Source organism: Nerophis ophidion, linkage group LG09 (assembly GCF_033978795.1).
Source record: "Nerophis ophidion isolate RoL-2023_Sa linkage group LG09, RoL_Noph_v1.0, whole genome shotgun sequence".
Lineage (NCBI taxonomy): Eukaryota > Metazoa > Chordata > Actinopteri > Syngnathiformes > Syngnathidae > Nerophis > Nerophis ophidion.
The window spans coordinates 61,066,398-61,085,339 of record NC_084619.1 but is presented as its reverse complement, the minus strand read 5'-3'; the positions used below and the strand labels follow the sequence as shown (position 1 = coordinate 61,085,339).

Genomic DNA, 18,942 nt, shown 5'->3' with positions numbered 1-18,942 from the left:
CCCACTACTACCGACCACACAGTCTGATAGTTTATATATCACTGATGATATATTAACATTGCAACACACGCAAGGCCGGGTTAGTTTGCTAAATTGCATTTTTAAATTTCACACCAAAATATCCGGCTGAAACGTCTCAGTATGATGACGCGTGCGCGTGACGTCACGGATTGTCGAGGACATTTTGTTCCAGCATCGTTCCCAGCTATTAGCTCGTCCGTTTTCATCGCGAAATTCCACAGTATTCTGGACATCTGTGTTGCTGAATCTATTGCAATTTGTTCAATGGACAATGGAGTCATCAAAGAAGAAAGCTGTAGGTGGGAAGCGGTGTATTGCGGACGGATTTAGCAACACAAACACAGCGGGTGTTTCATTGTTTACATTCCCGAAAGATGACAGTCAAGCTTTACTATGGAACGGAGATTTCAAGCGAACACGGTTGGATTGGACCACACACACAAAGTACAGTGTATTATGCAGTGATCATTTCGAAAGATCGTGTTTCGAAGAGGGTCCCTTGCAAAGGGCAGAGATGGGCATCGTCACCACCCTTCGACTGGTGCTGAAGAAAGGTGCGGGGCCGACCTTCAGGTTGTACAGGTACGACCATATAATCTCACTAAAACACTAGTAACACAAAAAGCAGATAAGGGATTTTCCAGAATTATCCTAGTAAATGTGTCTAATAACATCTGAATCGCTTCCACTGCCTTCGTCATTTTTTTCTTTCTAGTCCTTCACTCTCACTTTCCTCATCCACAAATCTTTCATCTTTGCTCAAATTAATGGGGAAATTGTCGCTTTCTCGGTCCGAATCGCTCTCGCTGCTGGTGGCCATGATTGTAAACAATATTCAGATGTGAGGAGCTCCACAACCCCTGACGTCACACGCACATCGTCTGCAGGCAAGGCTTTTTTTATTAGCGACCAAAAAGTTGCTAACTTTATCGTCAATGTTCTCTCCTAAATCCTTTCAGCAAAAATATGGCAATATCGCGAAATGATCAAGTATGACACATAAAATGGACCTGCTATTCCCCCTTAAATAAATAAAAAATCTAATTTCAGTAGGCCTTTGAGTGCAACATGTTGTGTGTTGTCACTCAATAACCGCATGAGGGCGCTGCTGAACGTCCCCGGGGCCAAACCGGAAAGCCCTCCCCCCTCCCCCGTGTGCCCCGGAGAGCGCGCGCAGCCAGCGGGCGGAGTCGGAAGCTGGAGCGAGCATTGGTCCGTCCGGTCTCCTCTTCCGCGGCGTCTTCTCCGCGTCCGTCGTCGGATCCCCCCTGGAGCGACTTGTGGTCCGCGTCGCGGCAGAAGAGCAGCAAGCTTCGGGAAGGAACAGCATTGACGGCGGGAAGGGGACTTCGCCGGCCGTTACTCGTTCGCCCCGGCGAGGCTTCGCGATAACGCACGGAGGCCCTGCAGTGTGTCGCAGCCTCCTGGAGGCCTCCGGCGCCGAGTGGTGGAAATGGACGCCTTCAGCGGAAGTCTGGGTGAGTGGAAGCGGCTGCTCCGCAAAGGTCAGCGGATCACCTGCGGGGGGAAACATGCGCGCTCGGCGGCATTACACGTGTCACTGCTCCCCCTTTTTTCATTACAACTCCGCACCGCCCACCCCCGGCGGCTGCTCAACCGTGAAGCGAGCGCACTCCCTGGCAGGCAGCGCTAATTTAAACATTCTTTGTCTTTCTTTAGCCTCGGGATTCATTAGTGAGCAGCAATATGTCCACTTTAATTCAACAACCTGCCTCACTTGACACTTTTCTCGCCGTTATGACCCTCAGACCAACATTTTCTTTCACTTACGGTCCTTGAAAACTCGCCCTTGCATTCATTAATACCTCCATTAAATGATTGCTAATCGGCTCAATGAGAATGTGACTAATTAACAAACTGTAACAAAAGCTATTTAATTACGATATTTTACAATTCTTATTCGTTCCGATTCTAAATCCATTCCTAATCTTTAAAAATCGATTTGAATAAAATCTCTTCTAGTTGTTTTTCTGAAACTTAGCATTAAAAAATCTATAAGTATCTATTTTATTATTAGTTTAAATCTGCTCTTTAAAGGCCTACTGAAATGAGATTTTCTTATTTAGACGGGGATAGCAGGTCCATTCTATGTGTCATACTTGATCATTTCGCGATATTGCCATATTTTTGCTGAAAAGATTTAGTAGAGAACATCGACGATAAAGATTGCAACTTAAGTCGCTAATAAAAAAGCCTTGCCTTTATCGGAAGTAGCAGACGATGTGCGCGTGACGTTGTTGTAGGGCTCCTCACATCCTCACATTGTTTACAATCATAGCCAGCAGCAGCTAGACCTATTCGGACAGAGAAAGCAACAATTTTCCCATTAATTTGAGCGAGGATGAATGATTCGTGGATGAGGAAATTTAGAGAGAAGGACTAGAAAAGAAAAAGGGTTTCAGAAGTTATTAGACACATTTACTAGGATAATTCTGGAAAATCCCAAATCGGCCTATTGTGTTGCTAGTGTTTTAGTGAGATTAAATAGTACCTGAAAGTCGGAGGGGTGTGGCCACGGGCGACTTATTACCACAATTTTCTCACCGAAAACTGCCGGTTTACATGTAGTCGGGATCCATGTTCGCTTGACCGCTCTGATCCATAGTATCAATCAATCAATCAATCAATGTTTACTTATGTAGCCCTAAATCACTAGTGTCTCAAAGGGCTGCACAAACCACAACACAAACCACTACGACAACCTCAGTAGGCCCACATAAGGGCAAGGAAAACACACCCAGTGGGACGTCGGTGACAATGATGACTATGAGAACCTTGGAGAGGACGAAAGCAATGGATGTCGAGCAGGTCTAACATGATACTGTGAAAGTTCAATCCATAGTGGATCCAACACACCCGCGAGAGTCCAGTCCAAAGCGGATCCAACACAGCAGCGATAATAAAGCTTCATCTTCGGGAATTTTAAACAAGGAAACACCGGCTGTGTTTTTGTGGCTAAAAGCTTCCCACCTCCACCATTCTACTTTGACTTCTCCATCATTAATTGAACAGATTGCAAAAGATTCAGCAACACAGATGTCCAAAATACTGTGTAATTATGCGATTAAAGCAGACTACTTATAGCTTGGATCGGGCTGGAAAATGATGTCCGCTACAACCGGTGACGTCAGACTGCGTGGTCGGTAGTAGTGTGTTTCAGTAGGCCTTTAAGTCTTAAAATACTCTGCATGTGATAGTAAATACTAGGGGTTCACACACATATCCTGATTCAAAACCGATTCCTAATTTTTAAAAATCGATTTTGTATAGTATTTTTTAAATTGATTTTAAAATTATTTTATATAAATACATTTTTTAAAATACGTTAAAAGGTCACCTGTATGCAAACAGAATCGTGATTCTTATTCATTCCAATTCTAAATCGATTCATATTTTTCGAAAATCTATTTAAAAAGTTTTTTTTTTAATCAATTGGGAATTTTTATAATTTTTTTAAAAGGCCATCTCCATGCAACCAGAATCATGATTCTTATTCATACCAAGTCTAAATTGATTCTTAATTTTCAAATATCAATTTTAAAAATAGTTTTTTTTAATAGATTTTTAAAAATGTTTATATGAGTACATTTTTTCAAAGACACTAAATGGCCATTTCCCTGTATCCAGAATCGTGATTCTTACTCACACTGATTCTAAATCGATTATTTTCAAATAACGATTAAAAAAAGGTTTTTAAATGATTAAAAATGTTTTTTAAATGAATTCATTTTTTTAAGAAGTTGAAATGCCACCTCCATGCAACCAGAATTGCAATTCTTATTCATACCGATTTTTAATCCATTTGTAATTTTCAAAAATTGATTTTAAAAAGTATTTTTTTAATAGATTTTTAAAAAATGTTTATATGAATACATTTCTTCAAAGATGTTAAAACGCCATCTCCCTGCATCCAGAATCATGATTCTTATTCACACCGATTCTAAATCAATTAATAATTTTCAAATATCTATTAAAAAAAATGTTTTACAATTATTTAAAATGTTTTTTAAATTAATAAAAATTTTAAACCACCTCCATGCAACCAGAATCGTGATTCTTATTCACACCGATTCTAAATCGATTAATAATTTTCAAATACCGATTTAAAAAACTATTTTTTTAAATAGATTTTTTATTTATTTATTTGAATACATTTTTTTCAAAGACGTTAAATGGCCATCTACCTGCATCCAGAACCGTGATTCTTATTCACACCGATTCTAAATCGATTAATAATTTTTAAATATCGATTAGAAAAAAAAAGTTTTTAAATTATTTAAAATGTTTTTTAATGAATACATTTTTTAAACAAGTTCAAATGCCACCTCCATGCAACCAAAATTGCAATTCTTATTCTTACTGATTCTAAATCGATTTGTATTTTCAAAAATCATTTTTAAAAAGTATTTTTTTAAATAGATACAAAAAAATATATATGAATTAATTTTTTTCAAAGATGTGAAAAGGCCATCTCCTTGCAACTAGAATCGTAATTCTTAATCACACCGATTCTAAATTGATTATTTTTTTTAATTTTTTAAATTGCTTAAAATGTGTATCTACTGTATATGAGGCCATCTCTTTGCAACCAGAAATTGCTTTTGTAACCTCTTCTGAAAAAGATTCATCTTAATTATGATACCAAATAATACATCGTGGGAATTGGTTTGAATTGAGAATCGATTCTGAATGGAATCGTCTCCCCAGGAAGCGGTAACGGATCGAATGGTGAAGTGCCCAAAGATTCACACCTCTACAAGTTAAAAAAATGTACTGCATGTGGCAGCATGTCTTCTAAATTCAGATATCTGATCATGCAACAATATTGTTTTTGTAATTATTTGAATATAAAAATCTAAATCCAAGCTTTTTTATAATCAAATTAACTTAATTCAAATCTATTAATTAATAGCTGCCCTAAAATTGTTACATGCGGCCCTCAATAAAAACAGTTCGGAAAAAGCTTAAGTGAAATCAGTCAAACTGAGAACAATCGTTGATATGATATGGTTACAATGCAAAAAGTTAAATAGTGTGGACATGCTTGTTCTAGTTAGAGTTTCTAATCTTGCCTTCCAGACTTTGTGTGTGTATGTAATATGCAATGATAATTACTTGATACATGTTTATATTGACAAATGTGTGGTTTTACACTGCAATATTGTTCTATTATTAATACATATGACTAGCTTGTGTGCTATTGTGTGCTTAGCTGTTGTGTAGCTCTGAGTGGCCGACAGCCCAGCCTTTTGTACAAAGCCCGTTTCCATATGAGTTGGGAAATTGTGTTAGATGTAAATATAAACGGAATACAATGATTTGCAAATCCTTTTCAACCCATATTCAATTGAATGCACTACAAAGACAAGATATTTTTTTTGGCAAATAATAATTAACTTAGAATTTCATGGCTGCAACATGTGTCAAAGTAGTTGGGAAAGGGCATGTTCACCACTGTTACATCACCTTTTCTTTTTACAACACTCAATAAACGTTAGGGGAACTGAGGAAACTAATTGTTGAAGCTTTGAAAGTGGAATTCTTTCCCATTCTTGTTTTATGTAGAGCTTAAGTCGTTCAACAGTCCGGGGTCTCCGCTGTCGTATTTTACTCTTCATAATGCGCCACACATTTTCGATGGAAGACAGGTCTGGACTGCAGACAGGCCAGGAAAGTACCCGCACTATTTTTTTACGAAGCCACGCTGTTGTAAAACTTGTCTTGCTTGGATGACAACATATGTTGTTCCAAAACCTGTATGGACCATTCAGCATTAATGGTGCCTTCACAGATGTATAAGTTACCCATGCCTTGGGCACTAATACACCCCCATACCTTCACAGATGCTGGCTTTTGAACTTAGCGCCCATAACAATCCGAATGGTTAATTTCCTCTTTGTTCTGGAGGACACCACGTCCTCTGTTTCCACATATAATTTGAAATGTGGACTCGTCAGACCACAGAACACTTTTCCACTTTGCATCAGTCCATCTTAGATGAGCTCGGGCCCAGCCAAGTCGGCGGCGTTTCAGGATATTGTTGATAAATGGGTTTGGCTTTGCATAGTAGAGTTTTAACTTGCACTTACAGATGTAGCGACCAACTGTAGTTAATGACAGTGGTTTTATGAAGTGTTCCTGAGCCCATGTGGTGATATCCTTTACACACTGATGTCGGTTTTTGATGCAGTACCGCCTGAGGGATCAAAAGTCCGTAATATCATCGCTTATGTGCAGTGATTTCTCCAGATTCTCTGAACTTTTTGATGATTTTACGAACCATGGATGGTAAAAATCCCTAAGTTCCTTGCAATAGCTTGTTGAGAAATGTTGTTCTAAAACTGTTCGACAATTTGCTTACAAAGTGGTGACCCTCACCCCATCCTTGTTTTTGAATTACTTAGCATTTTATGGAAGCTGCTTTTATACCCGATCATGCCACCCAACGGTTCCCAATTAGCCTGCACACATGTGGGTTGTTCCATATAAGTGTTTGATGAGTATTCCTCAACTTTATCAGAATTTATTGCCTCCTTTCCCAACTTCTTTGTCACGTGTTGCTGGCATCAAATTCTAAAGTTAATGATTTTTTTGCAAAAAAAAAGGTTTAACAGTTTGAACATCAAATATGTTGTCTTTGTAGTGCATTCAATTGAATATGGGTTGAAAAGGATTTGCAAATCATTGTATTCCGTTTATATTTACATCCAACACAATTTCCCAACTCATATGGAAACGGGGTTTGTACATGACTTGAGTAAAATAGAAGAAATGGTGTGCTTATTTGAGGACATTTAGCTTGTCCAGCTTTGCACAAGTAAACCCTCTGCAGGACAACTTGTATCACAAATGATATGAGAAAAAAGAACACACTGCAGGACTGTTTCTATCGCACATGATATCACACAAGTAAACAAGCTGCAGTACTGCATGTGTCGTACATAATATACACAGGCAAACACTGCAGAACTGCTTGTGTCGCACATGATATCACAAAAGTAAACACGCTGCAGAACAGCTTGTGTCGCACATGATATCACACAAGTAAACACACTGCAGGACGGCTTGTGTCCCACATGATATCACACACAAGTAAACCTGCTGCAGGACTGCTTGTACCGCACATGATATCACACACAAGTAAACATGCTGCAGGACTGCTTGTATTGCACATGATATCACACACAAGTAAACATGCTGCAGGACTGCTTGTATCACACATGTCACGCACAAGTAGACACACTGCAGGACTGCTTGTATCGCATATGATATCACACACAGGTAAACTACGCTACAGGACTTCTTGTATTGCACATGATATCACACACAAGTAAACATGCTGCAGGACTGCTTGTATTGCACATGATATCACACACAAGTAAACATGCTGCAGGACTGCTTGTATCGCACATGATGTCACACACAAGTAAACACGCTGCAGGACTGCTTGTATTGCACATGATATCACACACAAGTAAACATGCTGCAGCACTGCTTGTATTGCACATGATATCACACACAAGTAAACATGCTGCAGGACTGCTTGTATCGAACGTGATATCACACACAGAAAAACACGCTGCAGGACTGCTTGTATCAGACATTTTACATGTAAGCTGATACCATTAGCTATTACTTATAAAAATAAAAAAAATACAATTGAAATGATTAAATGTTTAAGTCCCAAAGTTTAACTGAACAGACGAAACTCTTTGAGAGGATAAAGTTCAGGTTATGTCATCATAGAGCACACACAAATATCATTTCAATGTTGTTTTCCATCCAGATGACAGCATGTCAGGTGTGAGCGTGTCGGACGTCAACGATCGCTTGTGCGCTCTGGAGCTTCGTGTGCAGCAGCAGGAGGACGAGCTGACGGTGATGAAAGCTGCTCTCGCTGACGTTCTTCGTCGACTGGCGGCTTCTGAAGACTCTGCTGCCTCCGCCAAGAAGCAGGCGGGAAAAGGTACTGCACTTTTTTGCAGCAGCACTGACAATGTGTTGTCTTAATGGTCATTCTTCAAATTAACACTGGTTCTTATTACAGCTACTACCATGGTGTGTCGTTACAACAAATATTACACACGCCAGCTTGGTGTGTCATTACAAATATTCTACGTTATCGTGGTGTGTTATTACAAATATTACACATGTTTTCATGGTGTGTCGTTACAACAAATATTACATACGTCATGGTGTGTTATTATAACTATTACACATGTTATCATGGTGTGTCATTACACACCATGATAACATGTGTAATAGCTTTAATGACACACCATGATTACATGTTATCATGGTGTGTCATTACAACTATTACACATGTTATCATGGTGTGTCATTACAACTATTACACATGTTATCATGGTGTGTCATTACAAATATTACACATATTATCATGGTGTGTCATTACAAATATTACACAAGTTATCATGGTGTTATTACAAATATTACACATTTTATCATGGTGTTATTACAAATATGACACAAGTTATCATGGTGTGTTATTACAAATACTACCATGGGGTTTTTACAAATATTACACGTTATCATGGTGTGTTATTACAAATATTACACACGTTATCATGGTGTTATTACAAATATTACACGTTACCATGGTGTGTTATTACAAATATTAAACATGTTATCATAGTGTTATTACGAATATTACATACGTTATCATGGTGTGTTATTACAAATATTACACATGTTATGGTGTTATTACAAATATTACACACGTTATCATGGTGTGTTATTACAAATATTACACTTTATCATGGTGTGTTATTACAAATATTACAAAGTTATCATGGTGTGTTATTACAAATATTACACATTATCATAGTTTTATTACAAATATCACACACATTATCATGGTGTGGTATTACAAATATTACACATGTTATGGTGTTTTTACAAATATTACACAGTTATCATAGTGTTATTACAAATATTACACGTTATGGTGTGTTTTTACAAATATTACACGTTATCATGGTGTTATTACAAATATTACACAAGTTATCATGGTGTGTTATTACAAATACGACCATAGTGTGGTATTACAAATATTACACACGTTGTCATGCTGTTACTATAAATATTACCATGGTGTGTTATTACACGTTATGGTGTTATTACAAATATTACACATGTTACCATGGTGTGTTATTCCAAATATTACACGTTATGGTGTTATTACAAATATTACACATGTTACCATGGTGTGTTATTACAAATATTACACATGTTATGGTGTTATTACAAATATTACACACGTTATCATGGTGTGTTATTACAAATATTGCACATGTTATGGTGTTATTACAAATATTACACAGTTATCATGGTGTTATTACAAATGTTACACATATTATCATGGTGTTATTACAATTATTACACATGTTATCATGGTGTGTTATTACAAATATTACACAGTTATCATGGTGTTATTACAAATGTTACACGTGTTATCATGGTGTTATTACAATTGTTGCACATGTTATGGTGTGTTATTACAAACATTACACATGTTATCATGGTGTTATTACAACTATTACTCGTTATTATGGTGTTATTACAAATACTACCATGTTGTTATTACAAATATTACACAAGTTATCATGGCGTGTTATTACAAATACTACCATGGTGTTATTACAAATATTACACACGTTAGCATGGTGTGTTGTTACAAATATTACACATGTTATGGTGTTATTACAAATATTACACATGTTATGGTGTTATTACAAATATTACACAGTTATCATGGTGTTATTACAAATGTTGCACATGTTATCATGGTGTGTTACTACAAATGTTACACATGTTATCATGGTGTGTTACTACAAATGTTACACATGTTATCATGGTGCATTACTACAAATATTACACGTTATCATGGTGTTATTACAAATATTTTACGTTATTGTGGTGTGTTATTACAAATATTGTCGTTATGATGGTGTTATTACAAATATTACACAAGTTATCATGGTGTGTTATTACAAATCTTACAAAGTTACGGTGTTATTACAAATATTACACGTTACCATGGTGCGTTACTACAAATGTTACACGTTATCATGATGCGTTACTACAAATATTACACGTTATCATGGTGTTATTACAAATATTTTACATTATTGTGGTGTGTTATTACAAATATTGCAGTTATGATGGTGTTATTACAAATATTACACAAGTTATCATGGTGCATTATTACAAATATATAAAATGAATATGGTATGTTATTACAAATGTAAAAAAAATGTGAAGATCGTGTGTTATTACAAATATGGTCACGGTGTATTACAAATATGAAAAATAGTAATGTGTTATTACAAATATATAATGGTGTCTTATTACAAATATTAACATGGTTTTGTCTGCTCCTGGCATGAAGCCTTCTCCAACTTGTGCATCACAAACGGAGGAACTTCTGGACGGAAGAGAGAGTCCACCTCCGTCACCAGGAAGGAAACTTTGTCGTCTGCTGCTAAGAGGTAACTTTTTAATTACAGTAAAGTTAATGTGTTTATTCTATCTGCTTTAACTGCAGTTAACTTCAATTATTCATCAACTATTTGTCAGTGATTTAATACATTTTGATGGGTTTGCTATTTATAATCAATTTTATCCTTGATTTAACTCGTGTTTCATTTGTCCTGTGGTCATTGAAGACAAGTCAGACGTGTAATAGAAGAATTTTATGTTCTATGTACTCATTAAGAGTCCAGTAGAACTACAACCATATATGTCCTGCGAAGGTCCAGTAGAACCACAACCTTAAATGGTCTGTCGAAGTACAGTAGAACTACAACTGTGTATGTTCTGTATAAGTACAGTGGAACTACAACTGTGTATGCTCTGTAGAAGTACAGTAGAACTACCACTGTGTATGTTCTGTTGAAGTACAGTATAACTACAAGTGTGCATTTTCTGCAAAGGTCCAGTCAAACCACAACCGTTTATGTTCTGTTGATGTACAGTAAAACCCCAACTATTTATGTTCTGCGAAGGTCCAGTAGAACCACAACCTTATGTTCTGTAGAAGTACTGTTGAACTACAACTATATGTTCTGTAGAAGTACAGTTAAACTACAACTATATGTTCTGTAGAAGTACAGTAGAACCACAACCTTATGTTCTGTAGAAGTACTGTTGAACTACAACTGTATGTTCTGTAGAAGTACAGTTAAACTACAACTATATGTTCTGTAGAAGTACAGTAGAACTACAACTCTATATGTTCTGTAAAGGTCCAGTAGAACCACTACATTATAGGCTCTGTAGAAGTACAGTACAGCTACAACTGTATATGTTCTGTAGAAGTACAGTTGCACTCTAACTGTATGTTCTGTAGATATACAGTTGAACTACAACTTTATGTCATGTAGAAGTAAAGTGGAACTACAACTTTATGTTCTGCAAAGGTCCAGTAGAAGCACTACTTTATAGGTTCTGTAGAAGTACGGTGGAAATACAACTGTATATGTTCTGCGGTATAGCTCGGTTGGTAGAGCGGCCGTGCCAGCAACTTGAGGGTTGCAGGTTCGATCTCCGCTTCCACCATCCTAGTCAATGCCGTTGTGTCCTTGGGCAAGACACTTCACCCACCTGCTCCCAGTGCCACCCACACTGGTTTAATTGTAACTTAGATATTGGGTTTCACTATGTAAAGCGCTTTGAGTCAATAGAGGAAAAAGCGCTATATAAATATAATTCACAATTCACAATACAGTAGCACTTTAACTGTATGTTCTGTAGAAGTACATTAGAACTACAACTGTATGTTCTGCAAAAGTTAAGTAGAACTATAGCGGTGTATTTTTTCTACAAAAGTCCAGTAAACCACAATCATGTATGTTCTGTAATAGCTTATTAGGACCACAACCTTATGTTCTTTAAAATCCAGTAGAACCACAACCTTATGTTCTGTAGAAGTACAGTAGAACTACAAGTGTATATGTTCTGTTGAAGTACAGTATAACCACAAATGTATATGTTCTGCAAAAGTCCAGTACATCCTTAACTGTATATGTTCTGCAACAGTCCAGTAGAACCACAACCTTATGTTCTGTAGAAGTACAGTAGAACTACAACTGTATATGTTCTGTTGAAGTACAGTACAACCACAAATGTATATGTTCTGCAAATGTCCAGTACATCCTTATCTGTATATGTTTTGAACAGTCCAGTAGAACCACAACCATATATGTTCTGCAAAAGTCCAGTAGATCCGCAATTGTATATGTTCTGCAACAGTCCAATAGAATCAATATCGTATATGTAGTGCAAAAGTCTTTTAGAACCACAACCGTATATTTTCTGCAACAGTCCAGTAGAACCACAACCGTATATGTACTGCAAAAGTTCAGTAGAACCACAACCATATATTTTCTGCAACAGTCCAGTCGAACCACAACTGTATATGTTCTGAAAAAGTCCAGTTAAACCACAACCGTATATGTTCCGTATATGTTCTGCAAAAGTCCAGTAGAACCACAACTGAATATTAACCTTGTTTTGTAAAAGTCCAGTAGAACCGCAACCATATGTTCTTCAAAAGTCCAGTAGAACTACAACCTTAAATGTTCTGCAAAAGTCCAGTAGAACCACAACCTCATAGGTTCTGTGACAGTTCAGTAGAACCACAAATGTATGTTCCGTAAAAAGCCAGTAGAACTTCAATATGCTCTGTACAAGTCCAGTAGAACAATTTTATGTGATGTAAAAGTTAAGTATAAGTAGGTATATGTTCTGTGCTGTCATTAAAAGTCCAGTAGAACTACCACATGTTTTGTGGAGAGCAGTTAAACTATTATGTGTTTCGTAGAAGTACAAAAGAACCGGTTTTGTGTCATTAGAAGCCAAATACAACATCATATGTTCTGTAGAGTGCAGTACAATTACTGTGTTTTGCAGTAACCAGTTATGTTCTGTGGAGTAGGTGCAGTAGTATTTTTAGTAGGAATCCAATACAACTACTATGTGTTCCAAAGAGTGAGTAAATGGCCAGTAGAAGCAGTTAATGTTCTGTAAAGTCGAGTAGAAGCAGTAGTGTTTTATGTAGTAGACAAACATGTTTTGTGGAAGCAGTACATGTCCTGTAGAAGACCAGTAGAACCAATACAATTATCGTGGGAGTCTTTTAGAACCAGTAATATTTTGTATAGCAGGCCAGTAGAATCAGTAATTGTTCTGTAGGAGTAGTAAATGTTCTGTAGAAACAGTAAAATGTTTTGAAAACCAGTAAATGTTCTGTAGGAGCGGTAAATGTTTCATAGACAACCAGTAGAGCCAATACATTTAGTGTTGTAGAACCAGTAGTAGTTTCTATAGCAGGCCAGTAGAATCAATGAAGGTTTTGTAGAAGTCGTACATGTTCTGTAGAAGTCCAGTAAAAGCAGTGCATGTTCTGTAGGAGCACTAAATGTATTGTAGGACTAGTACATGTTCTGTAGAAGTAGTACATGTTGTGTAGGAGCAGTAAAATGTTGTGTGCAGAAGACCAGGACAAGCAGTAAAATGTTGTGCAGGGGCAGTAAAATGTTGCGTAGCAGCACCAAAATGTTGTGTAGAAGACCAGGAGAAGCAATAAAATGTTGCGCAGGAGCAGCAAAATGTTGTGTAGAACAGTGGTTCTCAAATGGGGGTACTTGAAGGTATGCCAAGGGGTACGTGAGATTTTTTTTAAAGTATTCTACAAATAGCAACAATTGAAAAATCCATTTATAAATATATTTATTGAATAATACTTCAACAAAATATGAATGTATGTTCATAAACTGTGAAAAGAAATGCAACAATGCAATATTCAGTGTTGACAGCTAGATTTTTGTGAACATGTTCCATATTTATTGATGTTAACGATTTATTTTTTTGTGAAGAAATTTTTAGAATTAAATTGATGAATCTAGATGGATCTCTATTACAATCCCCGAAGAGGGCACTTTAAGTTGATGATTACTTCTATGTGTAGAAATATTGATTCATAATTCAATCACTTGTTTATTTTTCAACAAGTTTTTAGTTATTTTTATATTTTTTTCCTAAATATTTCAAGAAAGACCACTACAAATGAGCAATATTTTGCACTGTTGTACAATTTAATAAATCAGAAACTGATGACGTAGTGCTGTATTTTACTCCTTTATCTCTTTATTACAACCAAAAAATGCTTTGCTCTGATTAGGGGGTACTTTAATTAAAAAAATGTTCACAGGGGGTACATCACTGAAAAAAGGTTGAGAACCACTGGTGTAGAAGACCAGGAGAAGCAGCAAAATGTTGCGTAGGAGCAGTTCAATGTTGCGTAGGAGCAGCAAAATGTGCAGAAGACCAGGACAAGCAGTAAAATGTTGCATATGAGCGGTAAAATGTCGCGTAGGAGCGGTAAATGTGTATAAGACCAAGTCAAGCAGTAACATGTTGTGCAGGAGCAGTAAAATGTTGTGCAGGATCAGTAAAATGTTGCGTAGGAGCAGGAAAATGTTGTGCAGGAGAAGCAAAATGTTGCGCAGGAGCAGCAAAATGTTGTGTAGAAGACCAGGAGAAGCAGCAAAATGTTGCGTAGGAGCAGCAAAATGTGCAGAAGACCAGGACAAGCAGTAAAATGTTGCGCAAGAGCAGTTAAATGTTGCGTAGGAGCAGCAAAATTTCGCGTAGGAGCAGTAAAATGTGCAGAAGACCAGGACAAGCAGTAAAATGTTGCATATGAGTGGTAAAATGTCGCGTAGGAGCGGTAAATGTGTATAAGACCAAGTCAAGCACTAAAATGTTGTGCAGGAGCAATAAAATGTTGTGCAGGAGAAGTAGAATGTTGTGCAGGAGAAGTAAAATGTTGCGCAGGAACAGTAAAATGTTGTGTAGAAGACCAGGAGAAGCAGCAAAATGTTGCGTAGGAGCAGCAAAATTTTGCGTAGGAGCAGTTAAATATGCAGAAGACCAGGACAAGCAGTAAAATGTTGCATATGAACGGTAAAATGTTGCGTAGGAGCAGTAAAATGTTGTGCAGGAGAAGCAAAATGTTGTGCAGAAGCAGCAAAATGTTGTGTAGAAGACCAGGAGAAGCAGCAAAATGTTGCGTAGGAGCAGCAAAATGTGCAGAAGACCAGGACAAGCAGTAAAATGTTGCGCAGAAGCAGTTAAATGTTGCGCAGGAGCAGTAAAATGTGCAGAAGACCAAGTCAAGCAGTAAAATGTTGTGCAGGAGAAGTAAAATGTTGCGCAGGAGCAGTAAAATGTTGTGTAGAAGACCAGGAGAATCAGCAAAATGTTGCGTAGGAGCAGTAAAATGTGCAGAAGACCAGGACAAACTGTAAAATGTTGTGTAGGAGCAGTTAAGTTTTGCGTAGGAGCAGCAAAATGTGCAGAAGACCAGGACAAGCAGTAAAGTGGTGCGCAGGAGCAGTTAAATGTTGCGTAGGAGTGGTAAATGTTGTGCAGAAGACCAGGAGAAGCAGTAAAATGTTGTGCAGGAGCAGTTAAATGTTGCGTAGAAGCGGTAAATGTTGCGGAGAAGACAAGGAGAAGCAGTAAAATGTTGCGTAGGAGCAGCAAAATGTTGTGGAAAAGACCAGGAGAAGCAGTAAAATGTGCAGGAGCAGTTAAATGTTGCGTAGGAGCGGTAAATATTGTGTAGAAGACCAGGAGATGCAGCAAAATGTTGCGAAGGAGCAGCAAAACGTGCAGAAAACCAGGACAAGCAGTAAAATGTTGTGCAGGAGCAGTAAAATGTTGCGTAGGAGCAGCAAATGTTGTGTAGAAGACCAGGACAACCAGTAAAATGTTGCACAGGAGCAGTAAAATGTTGCGTAGGAGCGGCAAAATGTCGCGGCGGAGCAGCAAAATGTTGTGGCGGAGCAGCAGGCCTGAGGTTGACCCAGTAGATGTTTGGTTGTGTCCACAGCGGAAGTGAGATGAAAAAGGAGGCCAGCAGCCCGAGGCCTCAGATGGAGGAGATCCATGAGCACCCAAAGGACCAGTCCCCCTCCCCCGCCCCCCGCCACCCCCCCACAGCACAAACGCCCCAGAGACCAACGCAGCAGGCGGCGGACAGTAGCAAAGGCCACGCCCCTCCCAAAAGGTTGCGTTTGTTTGCCCTCCTCTCGTCTGCTGCTCTAACACGGCGACCTCTTTGGCGCGCAGCCCAAGTTCTGGAGGTTCTTCTCTAACCGCTTCCCCTTGCTTGACCCCTCCAGCAGACCCTCTAATGCTTCCAGCCCACTTCTTTCCTTCTCTAACAGTCTGTGATAGATCACACGTGAAGCTCTCCTTACTGACACCTGTGTCTGTGTGTGTGTGTGTGTGTGTGTGTGTGTGTGTGTGTGTGTGCGCGCGTGTGCGTGTGTGTGCGCGCGTGTGCGTGTGCGTGCGTGCGCGCGCACACTAGGGGCTCCAGCGTGAAGCGCTCTTCAGGTATAGAACGTTCCCTGAGTCACACCTGGGACACGCCCGATGACAACAGAGTCAAGCTGGTGAAAGCTGCGTCTACCTCCAAACTGCTGGCCAAGGTGGTGAAGAATGCTGACAGGTAGTCTTTTTTAAGAAATAAATTGTCTTGTGTGCACTGTTGGAAACAGGAAGTTGACTCGTCCCATTTAATATTCAGTGGGAATTGAGAGTGAACGTGCACTTGCTTTTTCATACTCTGTTGGAGCTTGTCAAAGGTGAAGGTGTCCCCATCTGATTTTAATATCTAATTAGGGCTGGGCGATACGGCCTTTTTTTTTTAATATCAATATTTTTAGGCCCTATCACGATACATATCTCGATATTTTGCCTTAGCCTTGAATGAACACTTGATGCATATAATCACAGCGGTATGATGATTCTATGTGTCTACATGAAAACATTCTTCTTCATACTGCATTAATATATGCTCATTTTAAACTTTCATGCAGAGAAGGAAATCACAACTAAGTCAATTGACCAAAATAGTATTTATTAAACAGTTATTAAGCAGTGGCACAAACATTCATGTCATTTCAAAACAGAAAAAGTAGGATTGTCAGAGACATTTTAAAACAATCTTTGAATGCACTTCTGTGCATGATGTTACTAAGATGACATATCAAAACACTAAATTAAAGTGCACTTTTTGTACAGAACGCCACTACAATAGTTTAAAACAAATAAAGTGCACTTTTGTGCATGATGTCACACAAGATATTTCAATAACTCTCAAATAAAAATGAGCTGCATGATAGGAAATCTAATCGCTATGGGGTAGGTTCCTGCGGACATTATCACCTAATGTTGTTGACTATTTTTTTAATACGGTGTCGATGTGGAAATGGTTGCCTCTGCATTTTTTTGGTGTGGCACCAAATGGAGATGTTTGAACAAAATACAAAGTAGGCAAAGTTCCAAAAAAGTTCAGTTCCCCTTTAAGGTTTGTAAACTTTGAACTCAATATAAAGTAGGCCAAATTCCAAAAAAGTGCAGTTTCCCTTTAAGGATTGTAAACTTTGAACACAATATAAAGTAGGCAAAATTCCCAAGAAGTTCAGTTCCCCTTTAAGGTTTGTAAACTTCGAGCACAATATAAAGTAGGCAACATTCCAAAAAAGTGCAGTTCCCCTTTAAGGTTTGTAAACTTTGAACACAATATAAAGTAGGCAAAATTCCAAAAAAGTGCAGTTCCCTTTTTAAGGTTTGTAAACTTTGAACACAATATAAAGTAGGCAAAATTCCAAAAAAGTGCAGTTCCCCTTTAAGGTTTGTAAACTTTGAACACAATATAAAGTAGGCAAAATTCCAAAAAAGTTCAGTTCCCCTTTAAGGTTTGTAAACTTTGAACACAATATAAAGTAGGCAACATTCCAAAAAAGTGCAGTTCCCCTTTAAGGTTTGTAAACTTTGAACACAATATAAAGTTGGCAACATTCCAAAAAAGTGCAGTTCCCCTTTAAGGTTTGTAAACTTTGAACACAATATAAAGTAGGCAAAATTCCCAAAAAGTGCAATTCCCCTTTAAAGGTTTGTAAACTTTAAACACGATATAAAGTAGGCAAAATTCCCAAAAAGTGCAGTTCCCCTTTAAGGTTTGTAAACTTTGAACACAATATAAAGTAGGCCAAATTCCCAAAAAGTGCAGTTCCCCTTTAAGGTTTGTAAACTTTGAACACAATATAAAGTAGGCAAAATTCCCAAGAAGTTCAGTTCCCCTTTAAGGTTTGTAAACTTCGAGCACAATATAAAGTAGGCAACATTCCAAAAAAGTGCAGTTCCCCTTTAAGGTTTGTAAACTTTGAACACAATATAAAGTAGGCAAAATTCCCCAAAAGTTCAGTTCCCCTTTAAGGTTTGTAAACTTTGAACACAATATAAAGTAGGGAACATTCCAAAAAAAGTGCTGTTCCCCTTTAAAGGTTTGTAAACTATAAACACGATATAAAGTAGGCAAAATTCCAAAAAAGTGCAGTTCCCTTTTTAAGGTTTGTAAACTTTGAACACAATATAAAGTGGGCAAAATTCTAAAAAAGTTCAGTTCCCCTTTAAGGTTTGTAAACTTTGAACACAATATGAAGTAGGCCAAATTCCAAAAAAGTGCAGTTCCCTTTTTAAGGTTTGTAAACTTTGAACACAATATAAAGTAGGCAAAATTCCCAAAAAGTGCAGTTCCCCTTTAAGGTTTGTAAACTTTGAACACAATATAAAGTAGGCAAAATTCCAAAAAAGTGCAGTTCCCTTTTTAAGGTTTGTAAACTTTGAACACAATATAAAGTAGGCAAAATTCCAAAAAAGTTCAGTTCCCCTTTAAGGTTTGTAAACTTTGAACACAATATAAAGTAGGCAACATTCCAAAAAAGTGCAGTTCCCCTTTAAGGTTTGTAAACTTTGAACACAATATAAAGTAGGCAACATTCCCAAAAAGTGCAGTTCCCCTTT

General features: G+C 37.7%; 1 protein-coding gene across 2 annotated transcripts in view; it reads left to right on the top strand.

Annotated features, from left to right (window-relative positions):
* The first annotated feature begins 1,198 nt into the window (after nucleotides 1-1,198).
* The window catches only part of LOC133559534 (echinoderm microtubule-associated protein-like 4), a 50,521-nt gene continuing 32,777 nt past the window's right edge, over nucleotides 1,199-18,942 (top strand). The window contains exons 1-5 of one of the 2 annotated variants that reach the window (XM_061911383.1): nucleotides 1,199-1,499; nucleotides 7,829-8,008; nucleotides 10,451-10,550; nucleotides 15,959-16,135; nucleotides 16,442-16,582. In XM_061911383.1, coding sequence (XP_061767367.1) covers nucleotides 1,475-1,499; nucleotides 7,829-8,008; nucleotides 10,451-10,550; nucleotides 15,959-16,135; nucleotides 16,442-16,582 — 623 coding nt within the window. In that variant the 5' untranslated portion in view covers nucleotides 1,199-1,474. The remainder of the gene's footprint in view (nucleotides 1,500-7,828; nucleotides 8,009-10,450; nucleotides 10,551-15,958; nucleotides 16,136-16,441; nucleotides 16,583-18,942) is intronic. The other variant, XM_061911384.1, reaches the window with a different exon arrangement.